Source organism: Theropithecus gelada, chromosome 11, assembly GCF_003255815.1.
Source record: "Theropithecus gelada isolate Dixy chromosome 11, Tgel_1.0, whole genome shotgun sequence".
Lineage (NCBI taxonomy): Eukaryota > Metazoa > Chordata > Mammalia > Primates > Cercopithecidae > Theropithecus > Theropithecus gelada.
In genome coordinates this window covers 81,092,385-81,119,273 of record NC_037679.1, presented here as the reverse complement: position 1 = coordinate 81,119,273, position 26,889 = coordinate 81,092,385, and the positions used below count along the sequence as shown (strand labels likewise).

The 26,889-nt window shown below is 46.7% G+C and overlaps 3 protein-coding genes across 7 annotated transcripts in view; 1 reads left to right on the top strand and 2 right to left on the bottom strand.

Annotated features, from left to right (window-relative positions):
- Positions 1-26,889, bottom strand: part of WDR66 (WD repeat domain 66) — a 114,038-nt gene that overhangs the window by 66,573 nt on the left and 20,576 nt on the right. Inside the window, exons 1-5 of one of the 3 annotated variants that reach the window (XM_025402111.1) lie at positions 16,634-16,788; positions 13,781-14,214; positions 11,772-12,140; positions 2,774-2,914; positions 317-426 (exon numbers count right to left, since the gene is read on the bottom strand). In XM_025402111.1, coding sequence (XP_025257896.1) covers positions 317-426; positions 2,774-2,914; positions 11,772-12,140; positions 13,781-14,194 — 1,034 coding nt within the window. In that variant the 5' untranslated portion in view covers positions 14,195-14,214; positions 16,634-16,788. Of the gene's footprint in view, positions 1-316; positions 427-2,773; positions 2,915-11,771; positions 12,141-13,780; positions 14,215-16,633; positions 16,789-26,889 lie in introns of those variants that run through there. The other 2 variants (XM_025402110.1, XM_025402109.1) reach the window with 2 other exon arrangements.
- Positions 4,789-5,645, top strand: LOC112634542 (40S ribosomal protein S3a-like). 2 transcript variants are annotated; one of them, XM_025402113.1, is made up of 2 exons: positions 4,808-5,077; positions 5,306-5,645. In XM_025402113.1, the coding sequence occupies exons 1-2, from the start codon at positions 4,808-4,810 to the stop codon at positions 5,600-5,602; spliced, it is 567 nt and encodes a 188-aa protein (XP_025257898.1). In that variant the 3' UTR covers positions 5,603-5,645. The 2 variants fall into 2 exon arrangements, with proteins under 2 accessions (XP_025257897.1, XP_025257898.1); XM_025402112.1 differs by having other exon boundaries at positions 4,789-5,645.
- Positions 17,473-26,889, bottom strand: part of PSMD9 (proteasome 26S subunit, non-ATPase 9) — a 30,069-nt gene continuing 20,652 nt past the window's right edge. Inside the window, exons 3-4 of one of the 2 annotated variants that reach the window (XM_025402116.1) lie at positions 19,394-19,482; positions 17,473-19,056 (exon numbers count right to left, since the gene is read on the bottom strand). In XM_025402116.1, coding sequence (XP_025257901.1) covers positions 19,029-19,056; positions 19,394-19,482 — 117 coding nt within the window. In that variant the 3' untranslated portion in view covers positions 17,473-19,028. The remainder of the gene's footprint in view (positions 19,057-19,393; positions 19,483-26,889) is intronic. The other variant, XM_025402115.1, reaches the window with a different exon arrangement.

The window sequence follows — 26,889 nt, the reverse complement described above, 5'->3', positions numbered from 1 at the left end:
GAACGGGGAGCAGGGATAGACAGGAACACTTGGTAGTAACCATTAAGAACTGCCCAGAAGAGGCAGCCTGACCAGCCACTGGAAAATCTGTCCTTGTAGAAGTAATATTTCTCGTTGTAAATGACAGATTTGCCATCTGGGTTATGCTTTGAGCTTGTGTGAGCTAGGTTAGTGTGAGTCAGCATAAGCTAGTCTACTGTGGAACGCCAACAAATCAAATTTCTAGGCATTGGCATTACTCATTCTGTCATTGTCACACAGTGGCAGATACTCTACACAAATTTGGGGAAAAAAGAAGTGGCTACACAAAGCCTACCCTGTGAAGGAGTCCCATATAATCACCAGGCAGTCTGGCCCTTTGTCTGCTGTGGCGATCCACCGCCTGTCTTCACTGACACAGAGGCAGGAGATAATATTGGCATGGCCCTATAGAAATGGAGAGAAAATGCTTTGAAACATCCAAGATGTGGCCCAGCCTTGGCCACCATCAGCAAAGGCCAGGCCCCACAGAGAGATCTGAGCTGCTTTCAACGCTCATCTGGGTGGAAATTCTGTTCCTGCTGGCCTTCCTGGGGGTTTCTCCACTTCCTAGTGGGTGATTTTCAAACTTTCTCTCCCTCCAAACGCCTGAAAGATAACTCCCCACATGAACAATGGCTCCTAGAGGTCAAGGCACGTGGCAACTCCCAACCTAAGTGGAGGATAAGTATCTGGGCCCTCCCCTCCCCCAGCCACTCTGAATCACGCTGCCAGCCTCTTCTCTCTAGAACACTGCTCACTTCAGCGCTCTGAGCAGCTCTGGAGCAAAAAGTTCCTCATTGGTCTCTCTACTTCCACTCTTTTTGTTTGTTTGAGACAGGGTCTCACTCTGTCACCCAGACTAAAGTGCATCAACACAATCTTGGCTCACTGCAGCCTTGATCTCCTGGGCTCAAGCAATCCTCCCACCTCAGCCTCCCAAGTAGCTGGGACTACAGGCACATGCCACCGTGCCCAGCTAATTTTTAAATTTTTTGTAGAGACAAGGGTCTTGCTATGTTGCCCAGGCTGGCCTCAAACTCCTGGGCTCAAGTGATCCACCCACCTCAGCCTCCTCGGCCACGGCCTGTGCTGAAATTACAGGCATGAGCCACCATGCTCAGCCTCTGCTTCCACTCTTATCTTCTTATAATCCTTTTGTGCACACAAGAGAGGAATCTTCTGGAAACACAAATGGCAGCACTCCCTGCTGGGAAATGGCCCCTCTTCCCTCCTTCCTTCTCTCTCACCTTCACGGTGCATCAGCCATGCCAGCCTTCTTTCCGGGCCCCACACATAGGCCTGAACACTTGTTGCTCCGTCTGGAATGTTCTCTCCCAGACTGTCTTTGACTGGGTCATTCTCATCCTCCAAGTTTTAGCAGAAACAGCACCTCTTCAATCCCTGCCCACTCAATCTAAAGTTAAGTCTTCTCTTACCCTAATTTGTCTCTCTCAGAGCATTTTCACATCTCCTTTTAATCACTGGTTACAATTTGTAACCATTTATGTGTTCACTTGTTTAACGTCTGTCTCTGTACTAGACTGTAAGCTCCATGAGAGCAGGGAATACATCTATTTTGTTCATTACTACAGACCTATACTCTGAAACATAGCAGCTATAAACTATTTGTGAAACAAATGGATGGTCAAGGCCACTCCCAGCCCTCTGGCCCTAGTGAGGCTGGACTCCTGCCTCCTTCCACTCCAGCACATCTGTGCATCCTGCTCGCCCTGACTATCTGAGCCTGCCCACAGCGATCTCTTCCTTCTCTCTCTGCCATCACCACTGTGCTCACTGCCATGCATTCAATGAAGCTCCAAGGGGAGCTGCCTGGTGATTTCTGCCTGCGTATTTCTGGACTTCTAGAGACTGAATTCCTTAAGTTGCACCCAGACATCTTGAATCCCTGGCACAACACTGAGTATTGACTGGGTCCTTGGTAAATACCTTGTGGTGTTTTTGATCTAGGCATCAGCTAAGGACACTCCTGTAACAACATACGTCATTGAAAGGGTGATATGGAACAGTTTACCAGGTCAATAAGTAGAAAGTCAGACACCAAGGAATAGGACGCTTGGAAAGGTAAATGATGAAAATGAATTGGGTCCTAAATATCAGGAACGAAGGAAGCGGAGTGCTGTGAGGAGGGCAGGCACGAAGGACAAATCGGGGAGGCTCAGAGAGGGGTGAAAATGAGCAAAGCTGCTGAAAGGAGGGAGGGATAAAAGGACAACTGACCTACTTAACACTTTCAAGACAGGAGACATCATTTACTAATACGGTCTTGGGCAAGTCACTTAAATCACTCTGAGCCTCAGTTTCTTCTTCTGTAAAATGGGTATATGAATACCCACTTCTCGGTACAGTTATAAGATGAAAGCCCTTTGAAAACTAGAGAGGTATGTAAGTGTCCGTGAAGTCGGCACCCTGCTGAATAGCTGCCCTTTGTGTTATATCTGTGGAGACATGATCTACGCTGTCCACATTTTTGCAGAAGTGTAAAAAATACAGATGTTTTAAATTCTAACTATAAAATTAATGTCAACTGCTGTTTTGTAAGTTGATTCTGATTAGAAACAGAGAGACAATAAGCAATACTATGTATTTGTAAAGACAGGATTGCTTTTAGTTCCAAGGAGAGTGGGAAAATGTGACAGTGATAGAATGAAGTTAGTCCTTGAGATATAAAACAAAATACCACACACACGTTAAAGACAACTCCCCTACCTGTAGGAAGGAAATCCCTGCATACCTGAAGGTGGTGTTGATTATTCCTCAACACGTTGTAGATGATCGCAGTGTGAGCGCAAACATACAGAAGAACTCTCTGCTTTTCCTCTCGAATATAGTAAACAGGAAGAGAACTGTTCCATCCAAACGACCAGGTCATGGTCTGGAAGACAAGGGCAAAACCAGCAAGACATTACAGCATGTTCAGCCCAGAGCTACGACTCCAGGAACTCGCTGGAGGGGAAGGATTTCACATCAACAGTCCAGCAAAGAGGAACCACTTTAAGAAAGTCCTCAGCCAGGCGTGGTGGCTCATACCTGTAATCCCAGCACTTTGGGAGGCTGAGGTGGGAGGATCACCTGAAGTCAGGAGTTCGAGACCAGCCTGGCCAACATGGTGAAACCCCATCTCTACTAGAAATACACAAATTAGCTGGGCGTGGTGGCATGTGCCTGTAATCCCAGCTACTTGGAGGCTAAGGCAGGAGAATCGCTTGAAACCAGGAGGCGGGGAGGTTGCAGTGAGCTGAGATCGTTCCATCACACTCCATCCTGGGCAACAGTGTGAGAAAAAAAGGTTAAGATGGCAACTTTAATGTTCTGTGTATTTTACCACAATTAAGAAAAAATTTTGGTTAATTTTATGGCATGTTAATTATACCTCCATTAGAAAAGAAAGTCTTCAACAATACACAGAAATAACTTCCTTTTCTTCCACTCCTCAGGACCAAGACTTTGTTCAGTACCAGACACACAGTGAGCACCTAATGTTGTGAAATTCCATTTACTTTCTAAAAGCATGTAGGGTAGACAAGTTACAATGAAGTCATTATGTAACTTTATAAGAAAGGTAAATAGGCTGGGAGCCCTGTCTCATGCCTGTAATCCCAACACTTTGGGAGGCTGAGGTGGGTGAATCACCTGAGGTCGAGGGTTCTTGACCAGGCTGGTCAAAATGGTGAAACCTCATCTCTACTAAAAATACAAAAATTAACCGGGCGTGGTGGCAGGCGCCTTTACTCCCAGCTACTGAGGAGGCTGAGGCTGGAGAATCACTTGAACCTGGGAGGCGGAGGTTGCAGTGAGCTGAGATCGCACCACTGCGCTCCAGCCTGGGTAACAGAGCGATACTCCATCTCAAAGAAAAAAAAAAGAAAAGAAAGGCAATTAATTATTCAGCCTGGGTATTTGTCCCTATGTACTATTTCTACCGGAAGGATAAAGGATGAAGAGACAAAATCTCTTTCAAAAAATTAAAAATTCTGTATTGCCTGGAATAAATCCCAAATTAAAATTTTATGAAATGAAAAATTATAAGTACAATAAATCTGACTACTGTTTTTACTTCAATACTAGTTTATTTATGTACTAGTTTTGTGTTCAAAGTTTTTTGGGTTTTTTTTTTTTTTTGGCAGGGGACAGAGTCTCACTCTGTTGCCAGGCTGGAGTGCAGTGGCACGATCTCAGCTCACTGTTTACTCCACCTCCCGGGTTCAAGTGACTCTCCTGCCTCAGTCTCCTAAGTATCTTGGAGAGCAGGCACGTGCCACCACACCCAGCTACTTTTTGTATATCTAGTAGAGACGTGATTTCACCATGTTGGCCAGGATGGTCTTGATCTCTTGACCTCGTGATCCACCTGCCTCAGCCTCCCAAAGTGCTGGGATTACAGGTGTGGGCAACGGCGCTCAGCTCAAAGTATTTTTTAAAAATTAAGAATAGGCTGGGCGCAGTGGCTCATGCCTGTAATCCCAGCACTTTGGGAGGCCGAGGCAGGCGGGTCACAAGGTCGGGAAATCGAGACCATCCTGGCTAACATGGTGAAACCCCGTCTCTACTAAAAAATACAAAAAATTAGCCGGGCATGTTGGCAGGCGCCTGTAGTCCCAGCTACTCAGGAGGCTGAGGCAGGAGAATGGCGTGAACCCCGGAGGCGGAGCTTGCAGTGAGCCGAGATCGCACCACTGCACTTCAGCCTGGACGACACAGCAAGGCTCCGTCTCAAAAAAAAAAAAATTATTAAGAATAAACCCCTTTCAGCTCTCTGAGCAGCACCATGGCGGTTGGTAAGAACAAGCGCCTTACGAAAGGCGGCAAAAAGGGAGCCAAGAAGAAAGTGGTTGATCCATTTTCTAAGAAAGACTGGTATGATGTGAAAGCATCTGCTATGTTCAATGTAAGAAATATTGGAAAGACGCTCGTCACCAGGACCCAAGGAACCAAAATTGCATCTGATGGTCTCAAGGGTCGTGTGTTTGAAGTGAGTCTTGCTGATTTGCAAAATGATGAAGTTGCATTTAGAAAATTCAAGCTGATTACTGAAGATGTTCAGGGCAAAAACTGCCTGACTAACTTCCATGGCATGGATCTTACCCGTGACAAAATGTGTTCCATGGTCAAAAAGTGGCAGACAACGATTGAAGCTCATGTTGATGTCAAGACTACCGATGGTTACTTGCTTCGTCTGTTCTGTGTTGGTTTTACTAAAGAACGCAACAATCAGATACGGAAGACTTCTTATGCTCAGCACCAACAGGTCCGCCAAATCCGGAAGAAGATGATGGAAATCATGACCCGAGAGGTGCAGACAAATGACTTGAAAGAAGTGGTCAATAAATTGATTCCAGACAGCATTGGAAAAGACACAGAAAAGGCTTGCCAATCTGTTTATCCTCTCCATGATGTCTTCGTTAGGAAAGTAAAAATGCTGAAGAAGCCCAAGTTTGAATTGGGAAAGCTCATGGAGCTTCATGGTGAAGGCAGTAGTTCTGGAAAAGCCACTGGGGATGAGACAGGTGCTAAAGTTGAACGAGCTGATAGATATGAACCACCAGTCCAAGAATCTGTTTAAAGTTCAGACTTCAATTAGTGTCAAATAAAAAGTGCTATTTGTGGGGGGGGGAAAAAAAAAAAAGAATAAACCAACTGTGGCACATCCAGACAATGCAATATTATTCAACAAGAAAAAAAAAAAAAGGCTAACAAGCCACAAAGAGGTATGGAGGAAAGTTACATGCATGTTGGTAAGTGAATGAAGCCAACTGAAAAGGCTGCATATTACATGATTCCAACTATATGACGTTCTAGAAAAGGCAAAACTATGGAGACAATAAAAAAATCAGTGCGGCCCGGCACAGTGGCTCACGCCTGTAACCCCAGCACTTTGGGAGGCCGAGGTGGGTGGATCATCTGCGGTCAGGAGACCAGTCTGGCCAACATGGTGAAACCGCCCGTCTCTACTAAAAATACAAAAAATTAGCCAGGTATGGTGGTGCGTGCCTGTAATCTCAGCTACTTGAGAGGCTAAGGCAGGAGAATTGCTTGAACCCAGGAAGCAGAGGTTATAGCGAGCTGAGATCACGCCACTGCACTCCAGCCTGGGCAACACAGCAAGACCCTGTCTCAAAAAAAATTAAAAGATCAGTGGTTGCCAGGGCTCAGGGGAGGAAGGGAAGGATGGATAGGTGGAGGACAGGGGTTTCAGGGCATAAATCGATTTGTATGATACTAGAATGGTGGGTATGGTGGGTACATGTCAGGATACATTTGTCCAGGCCCATAATAAGCATGACACACAGAGTGACCCCCAATGTACACTATGGACTTAGGTTAATAATAAGGTAGCAGTATTGGCTCATCAGTGCTAATGGACGAACTACATTCATGCAGGATGTGAATAAAAGGGAAAACTGGGAGAGGAAGGATATAAGAGGAATATGTGGGCGCCCTGTGTACATTCAGCTCAAGTTTTTTCTTTGTTCTTTTTTTTTTTTTTTTTTGAGATGGAGTCTCACTGTTTCACCAGGCTGGAGTACAGTGGCACGATCTCAGTTCACTGCAACCTCCACCTCCTGGGTTCAAGCGATTCTCCTGCCTCAGCCTCCTGAGTAGCTGGGATTACAGGCGCGCACCACCATGTCCAGCTAAATTTTGTATTTTTAGTGGAGACGGGGTTTCACCATGTTGGCCAGGATGGTCTCGATCTCTTGATCTCATGATCCGCCTGCCTTAGTCTCCCAAAGTGCTGGGATTACAGGCGTGAGCCACTGCTCCCGGCCTTCAATTTTTCTATAAACCCAGAACTGCTTAAAAATAAAATCCAGGCAGGGTGCAGTGGCTTGTGTCTGTAATCCCAGAACTTTGGGAGGTCGAGGTGAGTGGACTGCTTCATCCCAGGAGTTTAAGACCAGCCTGGGCAACATACTGAAACCCCATCTCTAAAAAAAATACAAAAATTAGCCAGGCATGGTGGTGTGCATCTTTAATCCCATCTACTCAGGAGGCTGAAGCAGGAGGACTGACTGAGCCTAGGAGGTGGAGGTTGCTGTGAGCTGAGATCATAATGCTGCGCTCCAGCCTGAGCAACAGAGCAAGACCCTGTCTCAAAAAGAAAAAAAAAAAAAAATCTATTTAAAAAAATTAACTAGGGCCAAATAATCAAATGCAGTAGAGTGCTGAAAGTGATGCGTTGCTAAGAATCAGTGAATTAAATTGGAATACAGAAACAAAATCTGGTAAGTTTCCTTTCTTATCTTTGAACAATACTTATAAAATTAAATTGTTTCTCCCCAAGACAGACATAGCAGGTAATGTGACCAATTTCTCTCTCCTACATTCTTAATTCCCCATCCCCTTCTGTTTCCATCTGCTCATTCCCTATAATTTATATTTATATTTAGATCTCTTATTGTGTGGGTGTGAGTGGTAGAATTATGGAATCATAATTGTCTCAAGCTGCAACTTCTAGGAACAGAATTATTTAATATTTGGCTGTTTCTTAAAAGCTGATTTATTCAAATGAAATTGTTCTTTTGGAAACTTGCTAATCCTAAAAGGATCATCTTTCTGGAAATGTATTTTGCCACTTAACAAATTAGTCACAAAAAGAAAACATTCCTAAAAGGACTCCTGTCTTCAGCCACAACAGCCCTTCCCGGGTCACCACAAGGCTGACTTCACTTAGTGGTAACAGAACAACCCCACTCAAGCAGCATTCACAATTACAGAAATCAAATAGTATTAATCATCGTGTTTTGCAGCAGTTTTAACATGCATGACAGACGATTATGGAGATAGCCACCACTTACATCAATCTTTTTCTAAAACATATTAATCTGGAAAACAAAACTTTGCTATCAAAACCAGATTTCACTGTATTTGATACTCATAAGATTCCTGCTCACAAAAACATGATTGCCTTGTTTCCTGGCTGGAGGTGGGATCCACAGTCATGTCTATTTACCATGAACACTGGGAGCTAGTACAGGCCTTAGAACTAAGGAGGGGACCCCAAAGGAAAAGGAGAATGCTGCGGACACAGGAGAGATGGAGGAGCATGTTCACTATAGGACCTTGTGTGACAGCAAGAAATTAGAAGCAATGTAAGTGGCCACAGAGAGGGGAACAGTTACATTTAAAAAGAGGAAGTGGGCTGGGCACGGTGGCTCATGCCTGTAATTCCAACACTTTGGGAGGCTGAGGTGGGTGGATCACCTGAGGTCAGGAGCTCGAGACTAGCCTGGCCTACATGGCGAAACCCCGTGTCTACAAAAATACAAAAGTTAGCTGGACATGGTAATGTGTGCCTGTAATCCCAGCTACACGAGAGACTGAGGCAGGAGAATCACTTGAACCCAGGGAGGCAGAGGTTGCAGTGATCCAAGATAGCACCACTGCACTCCAGCCTGGGGGGACAGAGTGAGACTCCATCTCAAAAAAAGAAAAACAAAAAGTGGAAGTAGAGATACAGGCACTGATACAAGAAACCTTCCAAGACATATTAAGTGGAAAAACATTTTGTAGAAATGCAGGATTATCTCATTGGTAAAAAAAAAAAAAAAAAAACAAAAAAAAACCACACACACAAAAACTAAATGTGAGCCATGTGAGCATGCGCACAGGCATGGGCACACAGATAACACGTTGTACATGCCCAGAAAAAGGTCAGGAGAGGAGCAGTCACAGCCAACTGTGGCAGGAGTTATATAAGGAAATGAGATTGGGGTAGGGGTGTGTGTAGGAAGAAGAATCTTTGCCTTCAAACATGTATAAGTTGTCTGAATTTTTTATGAATAGTTTTTGTTTGTTTGAGACAAAGTCTCACTCTATTACCCAGGTTGGAGTGCAATGGAGCAATCTTGGCTCACTTCAACTTCTGCCTTCCTAGGTTCAAGCGATTCTCCTGGCTCAGCCTCCCAAGTAGCTGGGATTACAGGCATGTGCCACCACGACTGGCTAATTTTGTATTTTTAGTAGAGATGGGGTTTCACCATGTTGGTCAGGCTGGTCTTGAACTCCTGACCTCAGGTGATCCACCCACCTCAGCTTCCCAAAGTGCTAGATTACACGTGTGAGCCTCCACACCCAGCCAACACTGAATAGTTTTAACAAAAAGAAAAAATAGAGGCCAGGTATGGTAGCTCACACCTATAATCTCGACACTTTGGGAGGCCGAGGCGGGAAGATTGCTTGAGCTTACGAGTTCAAGACCAGCCTGAGAGATATAGTGAGACTCCATCTCTAAAAAAGATTTCTAAAATTAGCTGGGTGTGGGCCGGGCACAGTGGCTCATGCCTGTAATCCCAGCACTTTGGGAGGCCGAGGCGGGCGGATCACGAGGTCAGGAGATCAACACCATCCTGGCTAACACGGTAAAACCCCATCTCTACTAAAAATACAACAAAAACAAAATTAGCCAGGCGTGGTGGCAGGTGCCTGTAGTCCCAGCTACTCGGGAGGCTGAGGCAGGAGAATGGCATGAACCCAGGAGGTGGAGTTTGCAGTGAGCCGAGATCATGCCACTGCACTCCAGCCTGGGCGACAGAGCAAGACTCCGTCTCAAAAAAAAAAAAAAAAAAAAAAAAAATTAGCTGGGTGTGGTAACACACGCCTGTAGTCCCAGATACTCGGGAGGTTGAGGTAGTAAGATCCATTGAACCCAGGAGATGGAGGTTGCAGTGAACCATGATCATACCACTGCATTCCAGTCTGGGTGACAGAGTGAGAGCCTGAGTCAAAATAAAGAAAAACAAAAATATTAAAGAAGAAAGAGAGAAAGAAAAGGAAAGTGAAGGAAAAAGAAAGAAGAAAGAAGATACTTGCAATAAGCTAAAGAAATTTCAGGAGGCTGAAGTGGGAGGATTGAGTTCTAGTCCGGCCTGGGCAACACAGCAGGGCTCTGTCTCTTAAAAAAGGCTGGGCGTGGTGGCTCATGCTTGTAATCCCAGCACTTTGGGAGGCCAAGGCGGGCGGATCACGTGGTCAGATCGAGACCATCCTGGCTAACGCAGTGAAACCCCCGTCTCTACTAAAAGAAAAAAAAAAAAATTAGCAGGGTGTGGTGGCACATGTTTGTAGTCCCAGCTACTCGGGAGGCTGAGGCAGGAGAATCACTTGAACCCGGGAGGCAGAGGTTGCAGTGATCCGAGATCATGCCACTGCACTCCAGCCTGGGTGACAGAGTGAGATTCCGTCTCCAAAAAAATAAATAAATAAAATAAATAAATAACTAAAAAGCTAAAGTAATTTGCAAAGGGAGACCATCTAGAAAAATTTTGGTTCTGCAGTGAGACCAAGGCTAAGCAAGACCCAAAACTTGGGGAGTGGCTCTTGCCAGGTCCAGATAGCTGGGCCCCTGACACGAAGAATACACCTTCTCCTTAGAGATATTACCTGGTTGATGCTTGCTGGCTAAACAAAACAAGAGTCTTTGTGGGCCCTAAAGCTCAATTATTCTTCCTCTCAGACTGAACAGTTGCAAGCTATGGGAGAGAGGCTGTCACACTAGGCTCAAATGAAGCCAATCTGCAGAAAGGAGGTTTTCAGTTGTCTGCATTTCCCTCCAGACATCTTGCCACCGTCATCGTCATTGCCACACAGTTGCGGACACTTACTGAGTACTCACTATGTCTTAGGAACTACATTAAGTATTTGATATCCATTCAATCACTTCCACATCTTCCAAAGGCATGAATCTACAGGAAGGATGAATCCTAGGAAACAATTTTCAGAAAGTAGCAGATGGAGGAAGAAGGAAAAAACTCCTCCTTTTCCTTCTCTTGGTAAATGATAATATTTTTACTCCTCGCAGATGGTGCCTCCCTGGAATATCTTCAGCAGTGGCAAAGGCAGATTCCTCTGGACTGCCTGGGCCTTTTCACGCGGCTTTCACTCCTCCATTACCTTCCCCTCTGGGACCCTCTTGGAATGGATGGTTTGGGGGGCATGGAAAGATATCAAGGCAGAAGAGGTGAGGCAGAAAGGGGAAGGGGTGGAACTTGTGGCATGAAGGAGGAATTTTACAATGTGAGAGAGAAAAAGGAGAGGAGACAGGAGGGGAGGAGAGAAAAGGGAAAGGAGAGGGGAGGGGAAGAAGAGGGAGAGGAAGCGAGAAGGAAAGGGGGAGGAGGAAGCTGGGGAGAGGGCCGGAATCGAGTTTGAATCTCCCACGTGAAATAGCACCCTATGCAACAGACAAACTATGTCTGGAATTTCCTGCCTGCTGAGCAACACCATTGAACCCAGATGCAGCTCTCAAGCTCATGTTCAGTCACACATGTTCCAGTCAGAGCTCTTAACGGAACTTTAAAAGACACAAGTCTAGGCCAGGCGCGGTGGCTCATGCCTGTAATCCCAGCACTTTGAGAGGACGAAGCAGGTGGACCACCTGAGGTTAGGAGTTCAAGACCAGTCTGGTCAACATGACGAGACCTCATCTCTACTAAAAATACAAAAATTAGCCAGGCTTGGTGGCTCATGCCTATAATCCCAGCTACTTGGGAGGCTGAGGTACAAGAATCACTTGAACCTGGGAGGCAGAGGCTGCAGTGAGCCAAGATGGTGCCACTGCATTCCAGCCTGGGCGACAGAGCAAGACTCTGTGTAAAAAAAAGAGACACAAGTCTGTTATTAGTTTAAAAAGTATCCTTCTGGTGGTATTCTTTTTCTCCCACATGCATAAAATTCCCCTATTGCGCAACACTCTCAAAGTGCTGGGGGAGATTCAAAAGCATTACACTTACCAAGGGATACACCGGGGCACTTTCATCCCTTTCGAACAGAATGTCCTCTGTGGTGCTGGACACCAGTGACTCCCTGGAGATCCCTGCTTCAGTCTGGATGTTGGATACTCTACTTTCTTGTCCCTCCTCTCTGTTTTCTGGCTCCAAATCCCTTCTTTCTCGTCCCAGTTCGTCTTGGAGCATCCAGTCGGTTTTCTCCTCAAGCTCTCTTGAGGGCTGCCTTTCAGGGGAACTAATCTGTTGTTCCTCAGGACTGATTTGATCCAAATCAAGAAATTCAAGTTGTGTGCTTAGGCCTCTTAAAAGCTCATCTGTTTCTGCATCCTCCAATTGTAAGGAAGGCTTTGACTTGCTACCTCTTTGGGCTTTCTTTAAAAAGAAATACAAGATCATGATTCCACATGCAGTACGTGCTGCTACACTCACCATTTATTCTCCTTTTCTATTCCCAGTCAGCCAGTCTCAGTGTTAGCCTCAGCTAGGAATGATGAAATGTTTTTTAAAAGAGGCTGGAACATTTTGTACTTAAAAAACAAAACAAGAGGGGGTGCAATGGCTCATGCCTGTAATCCCAACACTTTGGGAGGCCAAGAGGGGAGGATCACTTGAGCCCAGGAGTTCAAGACCAGCCTGGGCAACATAGTGAGTGACACCTTATCTCTACCCAAAATGAACAAAATTAGCTGGATGTGGTGAGGCATGCCTGTAGTCCCAGCTACCCAGGAGGCTGAGGTAGGAGGATCGGTTGACCCTGGGAGGTCGAGGCTGCTTGTGAAAGATCATGCCACTGTACTCCAGCCTAGGTGACAAAGTGAGACCCCAGGAAGGAAGGAGGGACAAGAGGAGAGAAGGGAGAGGAAGGGGAGGGGAGGGGAGGGAGAAAAGAAAAAGAGAAAAAATAAAAAGAAAAAAGAAAAGAACAGAACAGGACAAACACGGTGTGTTCCAGTTTATTCTTGGCCTACCAGCAGACCCACAATGGCAAAATCATTCTTCTAAGTGGCACTAGTGGTCTCCAAAAGGCTGACTAGTTACAGAGAGTGACCTATTCGTAGGCCACAGCTAAGTTCTCCTACTGGGAGCAGTCTGTGGGAAGCCTACACTCCTATTATCATACCGACTCCATTCTAAGGCGAGCACCTCAGCTGTGGCACCCACCTTCCCCAGGAAACTTTCCCTGGCCATCCTCCAAACTGGGTTAAGAGGCCCTGTTTCATCTCCTGTGCATCTTTCAGTCACTGCACTCATGGGTCTGCCTCCCTACACACCTTAGAGCTCCTTAAAAGAATGGATTGTGGCCGGGCACGGCGGCTCCTAGCACTTTGGGAGGCCGAAGCTGGTGGATCACCTGAGGTCAGGAGTTTGAGACCAGCCTGGTCGACATGAGTGAAACTCTGTCTCTACTAAAAATACAAAAAATCTGCCAGGTGTGGTGGCGGACGCCTGTAATCTCAGCTACGCAGGAGGCTAAGGCAGGAGAATCACTTGAACCCAGGAGGTAGAGGTTGCAGTGAGCCGAGATCGCACCATTGCACTCCAGCCGGGGCAACAAGAGTGAAACTCTGTCTCAAAAAAAAAAAAAAAAAAGGAATGGATTGTGGCCGGGCATGGTGGCGTGTGCCTGTAATCCTAGCACTTTGGGAGGCCAAGGTGGGCAGATCATTTGAGGTCACATGTTTGAGACCAGTCTGGCCAACATGGTAAGATCGAAATCCCATCTCTACTGAAAATACAAAAAATTAGCTGGGCGTGGTGGCGGATGCCTGTAATCTTAGCTACTCAGGAGACTGAGGCAGACAATAGCTTCAACCCAGGAGGCAGAGGTTGCAGTGAGCTGCGATTGTGCCACTGTACTCCAGCCTGGGCGACAGAGTGAGGCTCTGTCTCAAAAAAAAAAAAAGGAATGGATTGTATCTTACTTGGTTTTGTGTTCCCATAGTCTGGCCTATACTAAGCATTCAATTAATGATTCTGAATGAATTGACGATTGAATGAAGATGACTACTTACTGGGAAAATTCCTGATGTGATTGACTGGGAATCGGTAATCTGTGTCTCCAAATGGATCATGGACTCTGTGACTTCTTGGGGCTCCACTGTGGTTTCTTCCTGTATTCCTGAAGCCTCCTTCTCCTGGGCTTCTCCAGCCACTTCCTCAGTTTCTTCCATGACAATCTTTTTGTCCTCCTTCCCCTCCTCCTCCTTCTCTTCCTCTTCCTCCTTCTCCTCCTCCTCCTCCCCTTCCTCCTCACCCATTTTCCTCTCCTCCTCCTGAGACTCTCTCCATGCTAATGTGTCATCTTTTGATTCCTGTTGTAGATTTTCTACTTCTTTATAATTTGGATTAGGTTCCTCCTCTTCTTTCATTTCTGTTTCTCCATTTTCTCCTGTTGCTTCTCCAGGAGCTTCTTCTGCATCTGACATTCTTCTCTGTAGAGTTTCCTCTAGAGAGATTTTGACCATAATAACCAGTCAGCCCTCGGCTTCCCATTTCCATCTCCTAGTGCACTAGCCTATTGATGAAATGTGAACAAATGGCTCTGGCCCCTTTCCACAGGATAAAAAGAATGTCATGTTTCTGAACAGGCACGGTGGCTCACGACTGTAATCCCAGCACTTTGGGAGGCCAAGGCAGATGGATCACCTGAGGTCATGAGTTTGAGACCAGCCTGGCCAACATGATGAAATGCTGTTTCTACTAAAAACACAAAAATCAGCTGGGTGTGGTGGTGAGTGTCTGTAATCCCAGCTACTCGGGAGGCTGAGACAGGAGAATTGCTTGAACCTAGGAGGTGGAGGTTGCAGTGAGCCAAGATCTGCCACTGCACTCCAGCCTGGGTGACAAAAGCAAACTTCTATCTCAAAAATAAAAATAAAAAAAGAATGTCATATTTCTGGCCAGGCGCAATGGCTCGCACCTGTAATCCCAACATTTTGGGACCCTGAGGCAGGAGGATCACTCGAGGTCAAGAGATTGAGACCAGCCTGGCCCACAACAGACCAGCCTTCCCACGCATGGCTGGGAAATCTTAAAGTATATGTATTTGTGGCCCAGATCTTAAAAATATTGATCCAGGGCCGGGCGCGGTGGCTCACGCCTGTAATCCCAGCACTTTGGGAGGCCGAGACAGGTGGATCACGAGGTCAGGAGATCGAGACCATCCTGGCTAACATGGTGAAACCCGGTCTCTACTAAAAAAATACAAAAATTAGCCCGGCGCGGTTGCGGGCGCCTGTAGTCCCAGCTATACGGGAGGCTGAGGCAGGAGAATGGCTTGAACCTGGGAGGCGGAGCTTGCAGTGAGTGGAGATGGCACCACTGCACTCCAGCCTGGGCGACAGAGCGAGACTCCGTCTCAAAAAAAAAAAAAAAAAAAAAAAAATTGATCCAGGGCCTGTTAACTTTCTAGGAATAAACACCTTGTAGTCTTTTTACCCATTTAAAATATATTCATGGCCGGGCGCGGTGGCTCACGTCTGTAATCCCAGCAATTTGGGAGGCCGAGGCGGGTGGATCACGAGGTCAGGAGTTCGAGACCATCCTGGCTAACATGGTGAAACCCCGTCTCTACTAAAATTACAAAAAATTAGCCGGGCGTGGTGGTGTGCACCTGTAGTCCCAGCTACTCGGGAGGCTGAGGCAGGAGAATGGCGTAAACCCGGGAGGCGGAGCAGAGCTTGCAGTGAGCCGAGGTTGTGCCACTGCACTCCAGCCTGGGTGACAGAGCGAGACTCCGTCTCAAAAAAAAAAAAAATATATATATATATATATATATATATATATTCATATTCCCACAGGCAGCGAAATGCATAACCCACATATTAGCAACAATTCTAGAAACAGGAATACGAGAAGAAGCAGGGTAGCCTAGTGGTTAAAAGCAAGGGCCTTGCTGTCAGCTTGTCCTAGCATTGAATCCCATTTCCCCCATGTACTTGTTCTGTGACCTTGGGCAAGTCACTTTATCCCTCAGAGTCTACATTTTCTCATGGGCAAAATAAAAAGAATAATCCTAAATTCTAGGGTTGTTGTAGAGAACAGATAACATATAAAATGCTCAACACAATTCTGGCACATACAGCTTGAAAAAGTGGTAGCAATTGTTATTATTCGAGAGAAAAGCAACCCTAACGACCCTAACATGCAAAGAAATGAACAGTTTGAAAGCCTTCTGACATATTCTCTCATTTATTCTTTACAACAAACAACAGTTTGAACTAGGAAAACAATAAGGATGGATACTTTATCCCTAAAGAGTTGGACCCAGAACAAAAAAAAATCCCCACATTTTCGGCGACATTAGAATAAGAGAACTCAACTCTTTGAAACTAACGTCCCAAAGAGCACAGGGTAGTAAAGGTATTTCTATTTCTTAATTTCTTTCTCGGCACTAAATGTATCAGCTCCTCAAATTCATCTCTGGTAAATAAAATAAAATAAAATAAAATAAAATAATGAACGAATAAATGAGTTTGAGGCTCTGAGAGGTGAAGTGACTTATTCAAGATGACACCGCTAGTAAGAAAGAGATCTCTGTGGCACTTAGTTTCTCCAGCTGAAAAATTACTGCTCTGATTCCTGTCTAGGGCTCTGACCACCGAGCCTCTTCTGACTGAGCCCAACTTCGCCGGAGCATCTGGACAGCCGGGTTGGAGCCGCAGGGGTTTGGGGCAGAGGTGCCAGGTGCGTGGCTCTGCAGGGGAATTAAAGCCCAGGTGCGGCCTCTGCCCCCAACTCAGGTCTCCCTGGAGCCGCCCCAGGCCCCACAAGGGCAGGTCGGGTGAGCGCCCCACAAGGGGCGCCAGACCCCGCCAGGCCAGGGCCCCCTCGCCAGGGCCGCGTGGCCTCCGTCCCGGACTTACAGAGAGCACCCACCCCGGTCTTCAAAAGGCCGGAGTCGTCCCACCGCCTGGACCCCTCAGCCACCTCCCAGGCGTCTTTCCAGCGGCAGCCACCTTCTCCACCAGCTCCCTAGTTCTGGTTACCACCCAAGCCCCGTCCCCATGGCAACCCCCGCCGCCGGAAGCGACAGGCCCTAAAGGACAGGCGGGGCGGTGGTCACGTGCCCAGGAAGCGGTGACGAGCGTGGCCGACGCGCCCCCTGCCGGTCGCTGACGGCATAGGCTTTCCTCGCTTTTCTCTCCTTCCTGCGCTCGCGCGATCCCCACCTTTTCACATGGTCCCGTCCCCTGAGAAGCTGCAGCAGCCAATACTGCCTATTTTTACTTTCCACAACCTTGGCAAGATGGGGTGGAGAAGTATGAACTCGGATACAATTCTCTTTTCCAAAAGCAAACTGAATTTCCAGGTCTCATGGATGCAGCACACAACTGTCCTGCCCGCCTCCTCACCGGGCACCGCGTGTAGCAGACAATTCCAGCTGGCTGAGGGCAGATACGACACAGGGTACACCAGCTTGCAGTTCTCAGCACAAGGCGTTTCTGCAAAACCAGTCTGGCTAAACCTATTAGGATCATTCCACGTCAAAGTGGCTCTCCACTAACATCTCATGGAAGACGGCAACAGGTGGACACATGGGTTTCCACTGGGAGCCCTGCGGGAAACCAGCCAGAGCCACTGAGGCAGAAGGCTGTCTGCTGCTGTCATTTGAGGAGAATGTGAATAATTCTCCCCGCCCACAATGCCACGCCCCAGTGATGGTAATTTGATTAATAGGCATACATCTCAAAATAAAAAAGGATAAACTAAGGCAAGCTGTTTTTATTATAGTCTGAAACTTTATAAAATAGAGACTGGAAAATACTTGGAATTAGAACATGCAATTTAAACAGCAAACACTGGTAAACACAGCATGTCTGTGGCTACCAGAGGGGAATACGCGTGGCTGTTGGGTCAAATAGAGTTTGAGGGAATTCGCCCAATAGGAGGGCTTTGGAATTGAGTGTGAGAATCTGTGGCTGGAAGCACACAGCAATACTGATCCCATCAAGGCGAGCTGGTATCTGTATCCAACCACAGCAAAACCAGTCCCAAGGAATACAGGGCTTGCTTGGCAGAACTGCCAAAACAGAAAGTGGTGTGCCAGAACTGGGGAAATGAACACTGATACCATGGAGAGGAGAAAATAATTCAAAGCATCGGCAGGAATCACTGAGACCCATTTTACCATCTTAAAAGAGACAAAAAATAAAAGGGAGGAAGAATAAGCATTTTCAAGAGGTCTGATCTACTCATTCCTATCCACACCTCAGCGGTTTACAAAATAGCGCTGTCTCAAGGCATAGCCAGGAGGCTCAATTATAAAAAGTCGAACTAGCAGTGGGCTGGGCGCAGTGGCTCATGCCTGTGATCCCAGCACTTTAGGAGGCCAAGGCAGGAGGACTGCTTGAGCCCAGGAATTCGAGACCAACCTAGTCAACACAGGGAGACCCTCTCTCTACAAAAAATAAATTAGCTATGCATGGTGGTGCACGCCTGTGGTCCCAGATACTTGGGTGGCTGAGGTAGTGCCCAGAGGGTCAAGGCTTCCGTGAACCTTTATCACAACACTGCACTCCAGTCTGGGTGACAAAGCAGGACCTTTTCTCCAAAAAACAAAATGGAGGGGTTCTTATTACCGAATTGAAAGGAGCTTCCTGCCCTCTGGAGAGCTTGCTTCCTCCTAAAGAGGAAGCTGACACGACACCACACTGGGCCACCTGGGGAACCTCCAGGCTTTCCCTGTTGTCCAAAAGGAGCTACTATGGCCCTAGCGGCCCAGCTGCTGAGGAAGCATGGAACTACTTAGCAATTTCCGTATCCACAGCAGCAAGGCCTCAGTGCAAAGAAATATGTTGGTCAAAGCCGGACTTCACAATTGCTAGCTTGTTTTGCCCAACTTTCTATGAAGCTCTTCTGACCCCTTCTGAGCTTTGGTTTGAGAGGGTCATAAGAAATTCAGTTGGGGTGACAACAGGGTCATATCAGCACTGTAAGACTCTTTATTAAAAATAATCATCATCATCACACCAGTACCTGCCGGAATAACTTCCGCCCACTTGCCCACAGTTCCTATTTAGGGAATTCCTATTCAGGGCCGTGGCCTAATTTGCGAAAGAGGCCAAGCATAAGTTTTTAAGAATGTCTTAATCCAGGGAGATCACACTAGTGGGCCACAGCACTGCCACCACCCAGAAGTTCAGGCTACAAGCCTCTTCCAGATCCTTATGCTTCAGGGAGAGAAGACAAGGAGGAAATCCCTAGACCCAAGTCCAGGGCAAGGGAAGATGCTTTCCTGTTACTGTTCCTCAGGGACAATCATCTTTGCAGAGGAATAATGTTGCACCTGGAAGAAAGAAGAAAAGGAATGGCGTAAGTTTGGAGGCTCCCTATAGGAAGGTCAGAGGCCGAGCCCTTCTGACTTTTTCAACAATGTTCTTTCATTCTTTTAAATCAAATGCCCAGTGCATGAATGAACCGGAGAGTCCCAGGAGAGACATTGGGGCTCCCTCTGCTTCTACAGCTGTAGTCTCGTTCCTACCACAAGGATTTATCTGCAGTTTCCAAATGAACTGGGGATTCCCATTATTCCCCAATGTCTCCCCAGCCTTCCCCTCCAGCTTCATGTTTAACAAACACTCAAATCATGCCCCAGTGAGAATGAACAGAAACAGACACTTTACCCCAGCAGTCCTTTTCCTGCCCAACGTGTTGGAACAAGTCTAAGCTGGTGTTTCTCCCCGCTACGGATCACCGTCACATTCAGGGGCTTCTGAAAAGAAAATAAGCTCGTTTTGTGTTCAGCCTTGTTAGTACTCAGAGTTACAGGCTAAAATGCTGAGATCCCATTTTTTGCCTATCAAATTGGTAAAAATTTTCATTTTCAGCATAATCCTCTGGTTGGCGAGAAGGTAGGGAACATGGCACTGCACTCTCAGGGCAGCCAGGGTGCTGACCTTAGTACCATCTTCCTCAAAAAATACGTGTCCCCCCACCAACAATTTTTAAAAGGTATGTCCGAGGTACATAGTACACAATTACAAGATGACATACAAATGAAGTGTTCATTCCAGGGCTGTGTAGAAATCCAAAAACTGAGAACATCAGAAATGTCCATCAATAGGTATTGTTCAAATACAGTACAGAGAATGAAGGGTTTTAGTCAAAACAAAACAAAAACCCCACCAAAGTATGAACCTATTTGATAGCATTTTATTTTCTTTCTTTCTTTTTGAGACAGAGTCTCACTCTATCACCCAGGCTGGAGTGCAGTGGCGCAATCTTGGCTCACTGCAACCTCTGCTTCCCAGGTTCTAGCAATTCTCGTGCCTCAGCCTCCCAAGTAGCTGGGACTACAGGCGCCCGCCACCACACCTGGCTAATTTTTATATTTTTAGTAGAGACGGGGTTTCACTATGTTTGGCCAGGATGGTCTCAGAACTCCTGATCTCAGGTCATCCGCCCGCCTCGGCCTCCCAAAGTGCTGGGATTACAGGCGTGAACCACCGCGCCCGGCCGATAATATTTTCTAAAAGGACACCTGTGTTGCTCTAGCATGCGAAGTTTTCTGGAAGAACATGGAAAAACTTGTTAAGAGTGGTTACATCCAGAGAGGATTAGTCCTTTGGAATAAGAGTAAGATGTTTACTTTTATATATTTCCATATCATTAATTTTTTAACCATGAGTATGTATTGCTTTATTTTTCTGAGATAGAGTCTTGCTTTGTTGCTCAGGCTGGAGAGTAGTGGTGCAATCTCAGCTCACCACAACCTCAGCCTCCCAGGTTCAAGCGATTCTCATGCCTCAGCCTCCTGAGTAGCTGGGACTACAGGCATGCAGCATCATGCTCAGCTAATTTTTTATGTATATTTAGTAGAGACAGGGTTTTGCCATATTGGCCAGCCTGGTCTCAAACTCCTGGGCTCAAGTGATCTGCCCACCTCAGCATCCCAAAGTGCTAGGATTTTGGGTGTGTGCCACCATACCTAGCATGTATTTTTTTTTTTTTTTTTTTTTTTTTTTTTGAGATGGGTTCTCTGTCGCGTAGGCTGGAGTGCAGTGGCACAATCTTGGCTCACTGCAACCTCTGCCTCCCGGGTTCAAGCGATTCTCCTGCCTCAGCCTCCTGAGTAGCTGGGATTACAGGCACACGCCACCACACCCGGATAATTTTTGTATTTTTAGTAGAGATGGGGTTTCACCATGTTGTCCAGGCTGGTCTTCAACTCCTGATCTCAGGTGATCCACCCACCTCGGCCTCCAAAGTGCTGGGATTACAGGCATGAGCCACCGCACCCAGCCTGTATATAGTACTTTAATTTAAAAAATTAAAATTAAAGCAGGGGGAGTACATACCAAAGAAAATTACAAATTAAAATACGATATCCAGGCATGGTGGCTCATGCCAGTAATCCTAGCACTTTGGGAGGCAGGAAGATCACTTGTGCCTAGGAGTTGAAGACCAGGCTGGGCATGGTGAAACCCTGACTCTACAAAAAGTATAAAGATTAGCGAAGCATGGTGATGTGCACCTATAGTCCCAGTTACTTGGGGGACTGAGGCAGGAGGATTGCTCAAGTCTGGGAGGTCGAGGCTGCAGTGAGCTGTGACTGCACCACTGCACTCCAGCCTGGGCGATGTAGTGAGACCCCGTCTCAAAAAAATAAAAATAGGCCGGGCGCGGTGGCTCAAGCCTGTAATCCCAGCACTTTGGGAGGCCGAGACGGGCGGATCACGAGGTCAGGAGATCGAGACCATCCTGGCGAACACGGTGAAACCCCGTCTCTACTAAAAAAAAAATACAAAAAACTAGCCGGGCGAGGCGGCGGGCGCCTGTAGTCCCAGCTACTCGGGAGGCTGAGGCAGGAGAATGGCGTAAACCCGGGAGGCGGAGCTTGCAGTGAGCTGAGATCCGGCCACTGCACTCCAGCCCGGGCGACAGAGCCAGACTCCGTCTCAAAAAAAAAAAAATAAATAAATAAATAAATAAATAAATAAATAAAAATAAAAATAAAAATAATCAAAACAAGATGCCATCGAAATCTAAAACTTCTATGTATCAAATGACACTACGAACAGAGTGAAAAGGCAACCCACATGACAGGAGAATATACATGCATGCTGGGTACGGTGGCTCACGCCTGTAATCCCAATACTTTCAGGGGCCCAGGCAGGAGGATTGCTTCAGCTCAAAAGTTCAAGACCAGCCAGGCAACAGAGGGAGATCTCGTCTTTACAAAAAGTATATATATTTTTTTAATCAGCCAGGTTTGATGGCGCACATCTGTAGTCCCAGCAACTTGGGAGGCTGAGGTGGGAGGATCACTTGAGCCCAGAAGCTCAAGGCTGCAGTGAGCCATGAATGTACCACTGCACTCCAGCCGGGGTGACAGAGCGAGATTCTGTCTTAAAAAAAAAAAAAAAAGAAAGAAAGAAAGAAAGAAAAAAGAAAATACATGCAAATCATATATCTAATAAGGATTTAATATCCAGAACATATGAAGAACTCCTATACCTCAACATCAAGAAAAAATCTGATTAGAATATGAGTAGGCCGGGCACGGTGGCTCACGCCTGTAATCCCAGCACTTTGGGAGGCCGAGACGGGTGGATCACAAGGTCAGGAAATCAAGACCATCCTGGCTAACACAGTGAAACCCCGTCTCTACCAAAAATACAAAAAATTAGCCAGGCGTGGTAGTGGGCGCCTGTAGTCCCAGCTACTCGGGAGGCTGAGGCAGGAGAATGGCGTGAACCCGGGAGGTGGAGCTTGCAGTGAGCTGAGATCGCACCACTGCACTCCAGCCTGGGCGACAGAGCGAGACTCCGTCTCAAAAAAAAAAAAAAAAAAAAAGAATATGAGCAAAGGGCCAGGCATGGTGGCTCACGCCTGTAATCCCAACACTTTGGGAGGCCAAGGCGGGTGGATCACGAGGTCAGGAGATGGAGACCATCATGGTTAACATGGTGAAACCCCGTCTCTACTAAAAAAAAAAAAAAATTAGACGGACGTGGTGGTGGATGCCTGTAGTCCCAGCTACTCGGGAGGCTGAGGCAGGAGAATAGCATCAACCCAGGAGGCGGAGCTTGCACTGAGTCAAGATCACGCCACTGCACTCCAGCCTGGGTGACAGAGCAAGACTCCGTCTCAAAAAAAAAAAAAAGAAAAGAAAGAAAATGAGCAAAGGACTTGAATAGACATTTCTTTCTTTCTTTTCTTTTTCTTTTTTTTTTTTTTTGAGACAGGGTTTCACTCCTGTTGCCCAGGCTGGAGTGTAGTGACGCAATCTTAGCTCACTGCAACCTCCACCTCCCAGGCTCAAGCGCTTCTCCTGCCTCAGTCTCCTGAGTCTGGCCTAATAGACATTCCCTCAAAGATATACAAATGATCAAAAAGCACAGGAAAAGACGCTCCATGTCACTAATTGTTAGAGAAATGAAAATCAAAACTACAATGAGATTCTACCACACACCGATTATGAAAGAGAAAACAAGTGCTAGCAAGGAAGTGGGGAAACTGGAGCCCTGTGCACTGCTGGTGGGAATGTGAAATGCTGCACGGCAGTGGAAAACAGTATGGAGGGTCCTCCAAAACCTAAACATAGAGCCGGGCGCGGTGTCTCAAGCCTATAATAGCAGCACTTTGGGAGGCCAAGACGGGTGGATCGCTTGAGCCCAGGAATTCAAGACCAGCCTGGGCAACATGGCAAAATCACAAAATGCAAAAATTAGCTGGGCATGGTGGCATGTGCCTATAGTCCCAGCTACTCGCAAGGCTGAGGTGGGAGGACTGCTTGAGCCTGGGAAGTCCAGACTGCAGTGAGCCAAGATCACACCAGTGCACTCCAGCCATGGCAACAGAGTGAGAACCTGTCTCAAAATAAACAAATAAATAAATAAGCTCATTCCAGAAACCTGAGTCATCTTTGACATTTTAAAATTTTCATAGGCCAGGTGTGGTGGTTCACACCTGTAATCCCAGCACTTTGGGAGGCCAAGGCAGGCAGATCACTTGAAGTCAGGAGTTCAAGGCAAGCCTGGCCAACATGGTGAAACCCTGTCTCTACTAAAAATACAAAAATTAGCTGGGCGTGGTGGCGGGTGCCTGTAATCCCAGCTACTCAGGGAGGCTAAGAAAGGAGAATCACTTCAACCCAGGAGGTGGAGGTTGCAGTGAGCCAAGATCGTGCCACTGTACTCCAGCCTGGGTGAGAGAGCAAGACTGCATCTCAAAAAAAAAAAAAAAAAAAAAAAAGTTCATATATTAAAGTTAAAAAAAATTTTAGAAACCTTAAACATAGAATGACCACATGATGCAGCAATTAAATTTCTGGGCACATATACAATGAAATGAAAGCAGGGATTTGAACAGATATTGGTACAACCATGTTCACAGCAGCACTGTTCACAACAAAAAGGTGTAAGCAATCCCAGTGTCCACTGACTAATGGATAAAAATAATGTGGTGCATACATACAGTAGAATATTATACAGCCTTTAAAAGGAAGGAAATTCTGACATATGCTGTAACACAGATGAACCTTGAAGACATTATGCTAAGTGAAATAAGCCAGACAAAACCTATACAGTACCCTGTAATCCCAGCACTTTGGCAGGCAGAGTTTAAGTCCAGCCTGGCCAACATGGCAAAACCTCATCTCTACTAAAAATACAAAAATTAGCCGTGCCTGGTGGCAGGCGCCTGTAGTCCCAGCTACTCGGGAGGCTGAGGCAGGAGAATGGCATGAACCCAGGAGGCGGAGTATGCAGTGAGCCGAGATGGCGACGCTGCACTCCAGCCTGGGCAATAGAGCGACACTCTATCTCAAAAAAAAAAAAAAAAAAAAAAAATTAGCTGTGCCTAGTGGCACACGCCTGTAGTCCCAGCTACTCAGGGAGGCTAAGACAGAAGAATGGCTCAAACCTGGGAGGTGGAGGGTGCACTGAGTGGAGATTGCGCCACTGCACTCCAGCCTGGGCAGCAGAGCGAGACACCATCTCAAAAACAAAACAACACAAAAAAAACTATACAGAATGTAAAGATTTCACCTAGATGAGGTCCCTGGAGTAGTCAAATTCATAGAGACAGAAAGTAGGATGGTGGGTGCCAGGGGCTGCGGAAAGTGGGAATGGAGAGTTAGTGTTTAATGGAGATTGGGTTTCAGTTTAGGAGGGTGAAAAAGTTCTGGAGATGGGAGATGGGTGGGGTGATGTTTGTAAAACAATGTGAACATACTTAATGCCATAAAGTGTAGATTTTTTAATGGTTAAAATGGTAACTTTTTTTTTTTTTTTTTTGAGACAAAGTTTCGCTCTTGTCACCCAGGCTGGAGTGCAATGGCGCGATCTCGGCTCACTGCAACCTCTGCCTCCCGGGTTCAAGCAATTCTCCTGCCTCAGCCTTCAGAGTAACTGGGATTACAGGTGCCCGCCATGACGCCCGGCTAATTTTGTATTTATAGTAGAGATGGGGTTTCACCATGCTGGCCAGGCTGGTCTCCAGCTCCTGACCTCAGGTGATCCGCCCACCTGGGCCTCCCAAACTGCTGGGATTATAGGCGTCAGCCACTGCTCCCAGCCTAAAATGGTAATTTTTTTTATTGTATATATATTTACCACACACAAAAAAAATATGTCAGGTTTATCAGTGGAATCTCTAAATCTAAGAAAATACAGCATAGGCCAGGCACAGTAGCTCATGCCTGTAATCCCAGCACTTTGGGAGGCCAAGGCAGGAGGATCATGAGGTCAAGAGATTGAGACTGTCCTGGCCAACATGGTGAAATCGCGTCTCTACTAAAAATACAAAAATTAGCTGGGCGTGGTGGCAGGCGTCTGTAGTCCCAGCTACTCAGGAGGCTGAGGCAGGAGAATCGCTTGAACCCAGGAGGTGGAGGTTGCAGTGAGCTGAGATCACGCTACTGCACTCCAGCCTGGTGACAGAGCGAGACACCATCTCAAAAAAAAAAAAAAAAAAAGTCATTTCCTACCAGATTGTCAAAGAATACCTATGTCATTGCCGAAGACTATAATATAGTTGGGAGGGCTAGAAACAGATGCACTCATGGGTGCTACTTCAGAGAACGTGCACTGGCACAAGCTTCTTGGAGGACACCTTGACAAGATCTATGAAGGGTAAATGTGCATTGCCTTTAACTCAGTAATGACACGTCTAGCAACACAGCAGAAATTCTCCCACAGGCAAGGATACTCACTACACCACTGTTTGTTATGGCCAAACACTGGAAACAACCTAAAAGTTGAATATGGGAGGCTGGCTAAGTAAAAGATGGTGAACCGACCAATGGGATATGGTGGGATCATTCAAAGGAATGAAGATACACATGTGCTGACACAGAATTCCCTTCAAAGTGGGCAGAAATGCAGAGCAACATGTACACTAGGCCTTTTCTGTGTCATCTTTGTCAAAAAGCAATCACAGCTAGGCGTGGCGGCTCATGCTTAATAATCCCAGTGTTTTCAGGGGCTGAGGCCGGAGGCTCATTTGAGCCCAGGAGTTCTAGACCGGCCTGGGCAACATAGCAAGACCCTGTCTCTATAAAATGAAAAAAAAATTAGCCGGGCATGGTGGTGCACACTTGTAGTCCCAGCTACCTGGGGGGCCAAGGCAGGAGGATTGCTCAAGCCCTGGAGTTTGAGGCTGCAGTGAGTTATGATTGCACCACTGCACTCCAGCCTGGGCAGCAGAGAGAGAGATCCTGTCCAAAAAAAAAAAAAAAAAAAAGCAGTGGCTGTAGACACACGCACCCACATGCGGAAACTGTGAGGGACATACTTATGTGCTTCCAGTTCTGTCAATGACACCCCTGGGCAGGCTGGAAACCTGGAGGCCTCCTTGACATACTCCATCAGGTTAAGGCTCATGGATTTTACATCCTAAATGTCTCTCTGATTGGCCCCTTCCTCCACCCCATTTGTCACAGCCACCATCCTCTCTTGACTGACTGCTACAGCTCTATCACCCTCCAATCTGTTCTCTACTTAACATCCAGAGAAGGCTTCTTACCCCTGTCACCCCCCAACCTGGAACTATGCGGTGGCTCCCTTCCGCACCTCAGGAAAAATACAGCACAATCTTTACTAAGGACCACAGGCCTGACCTTAACACCTCCCCGCCTCGCCTCCTCCCCTTCTCTCCATTCTGCTCTGGGCTCCAC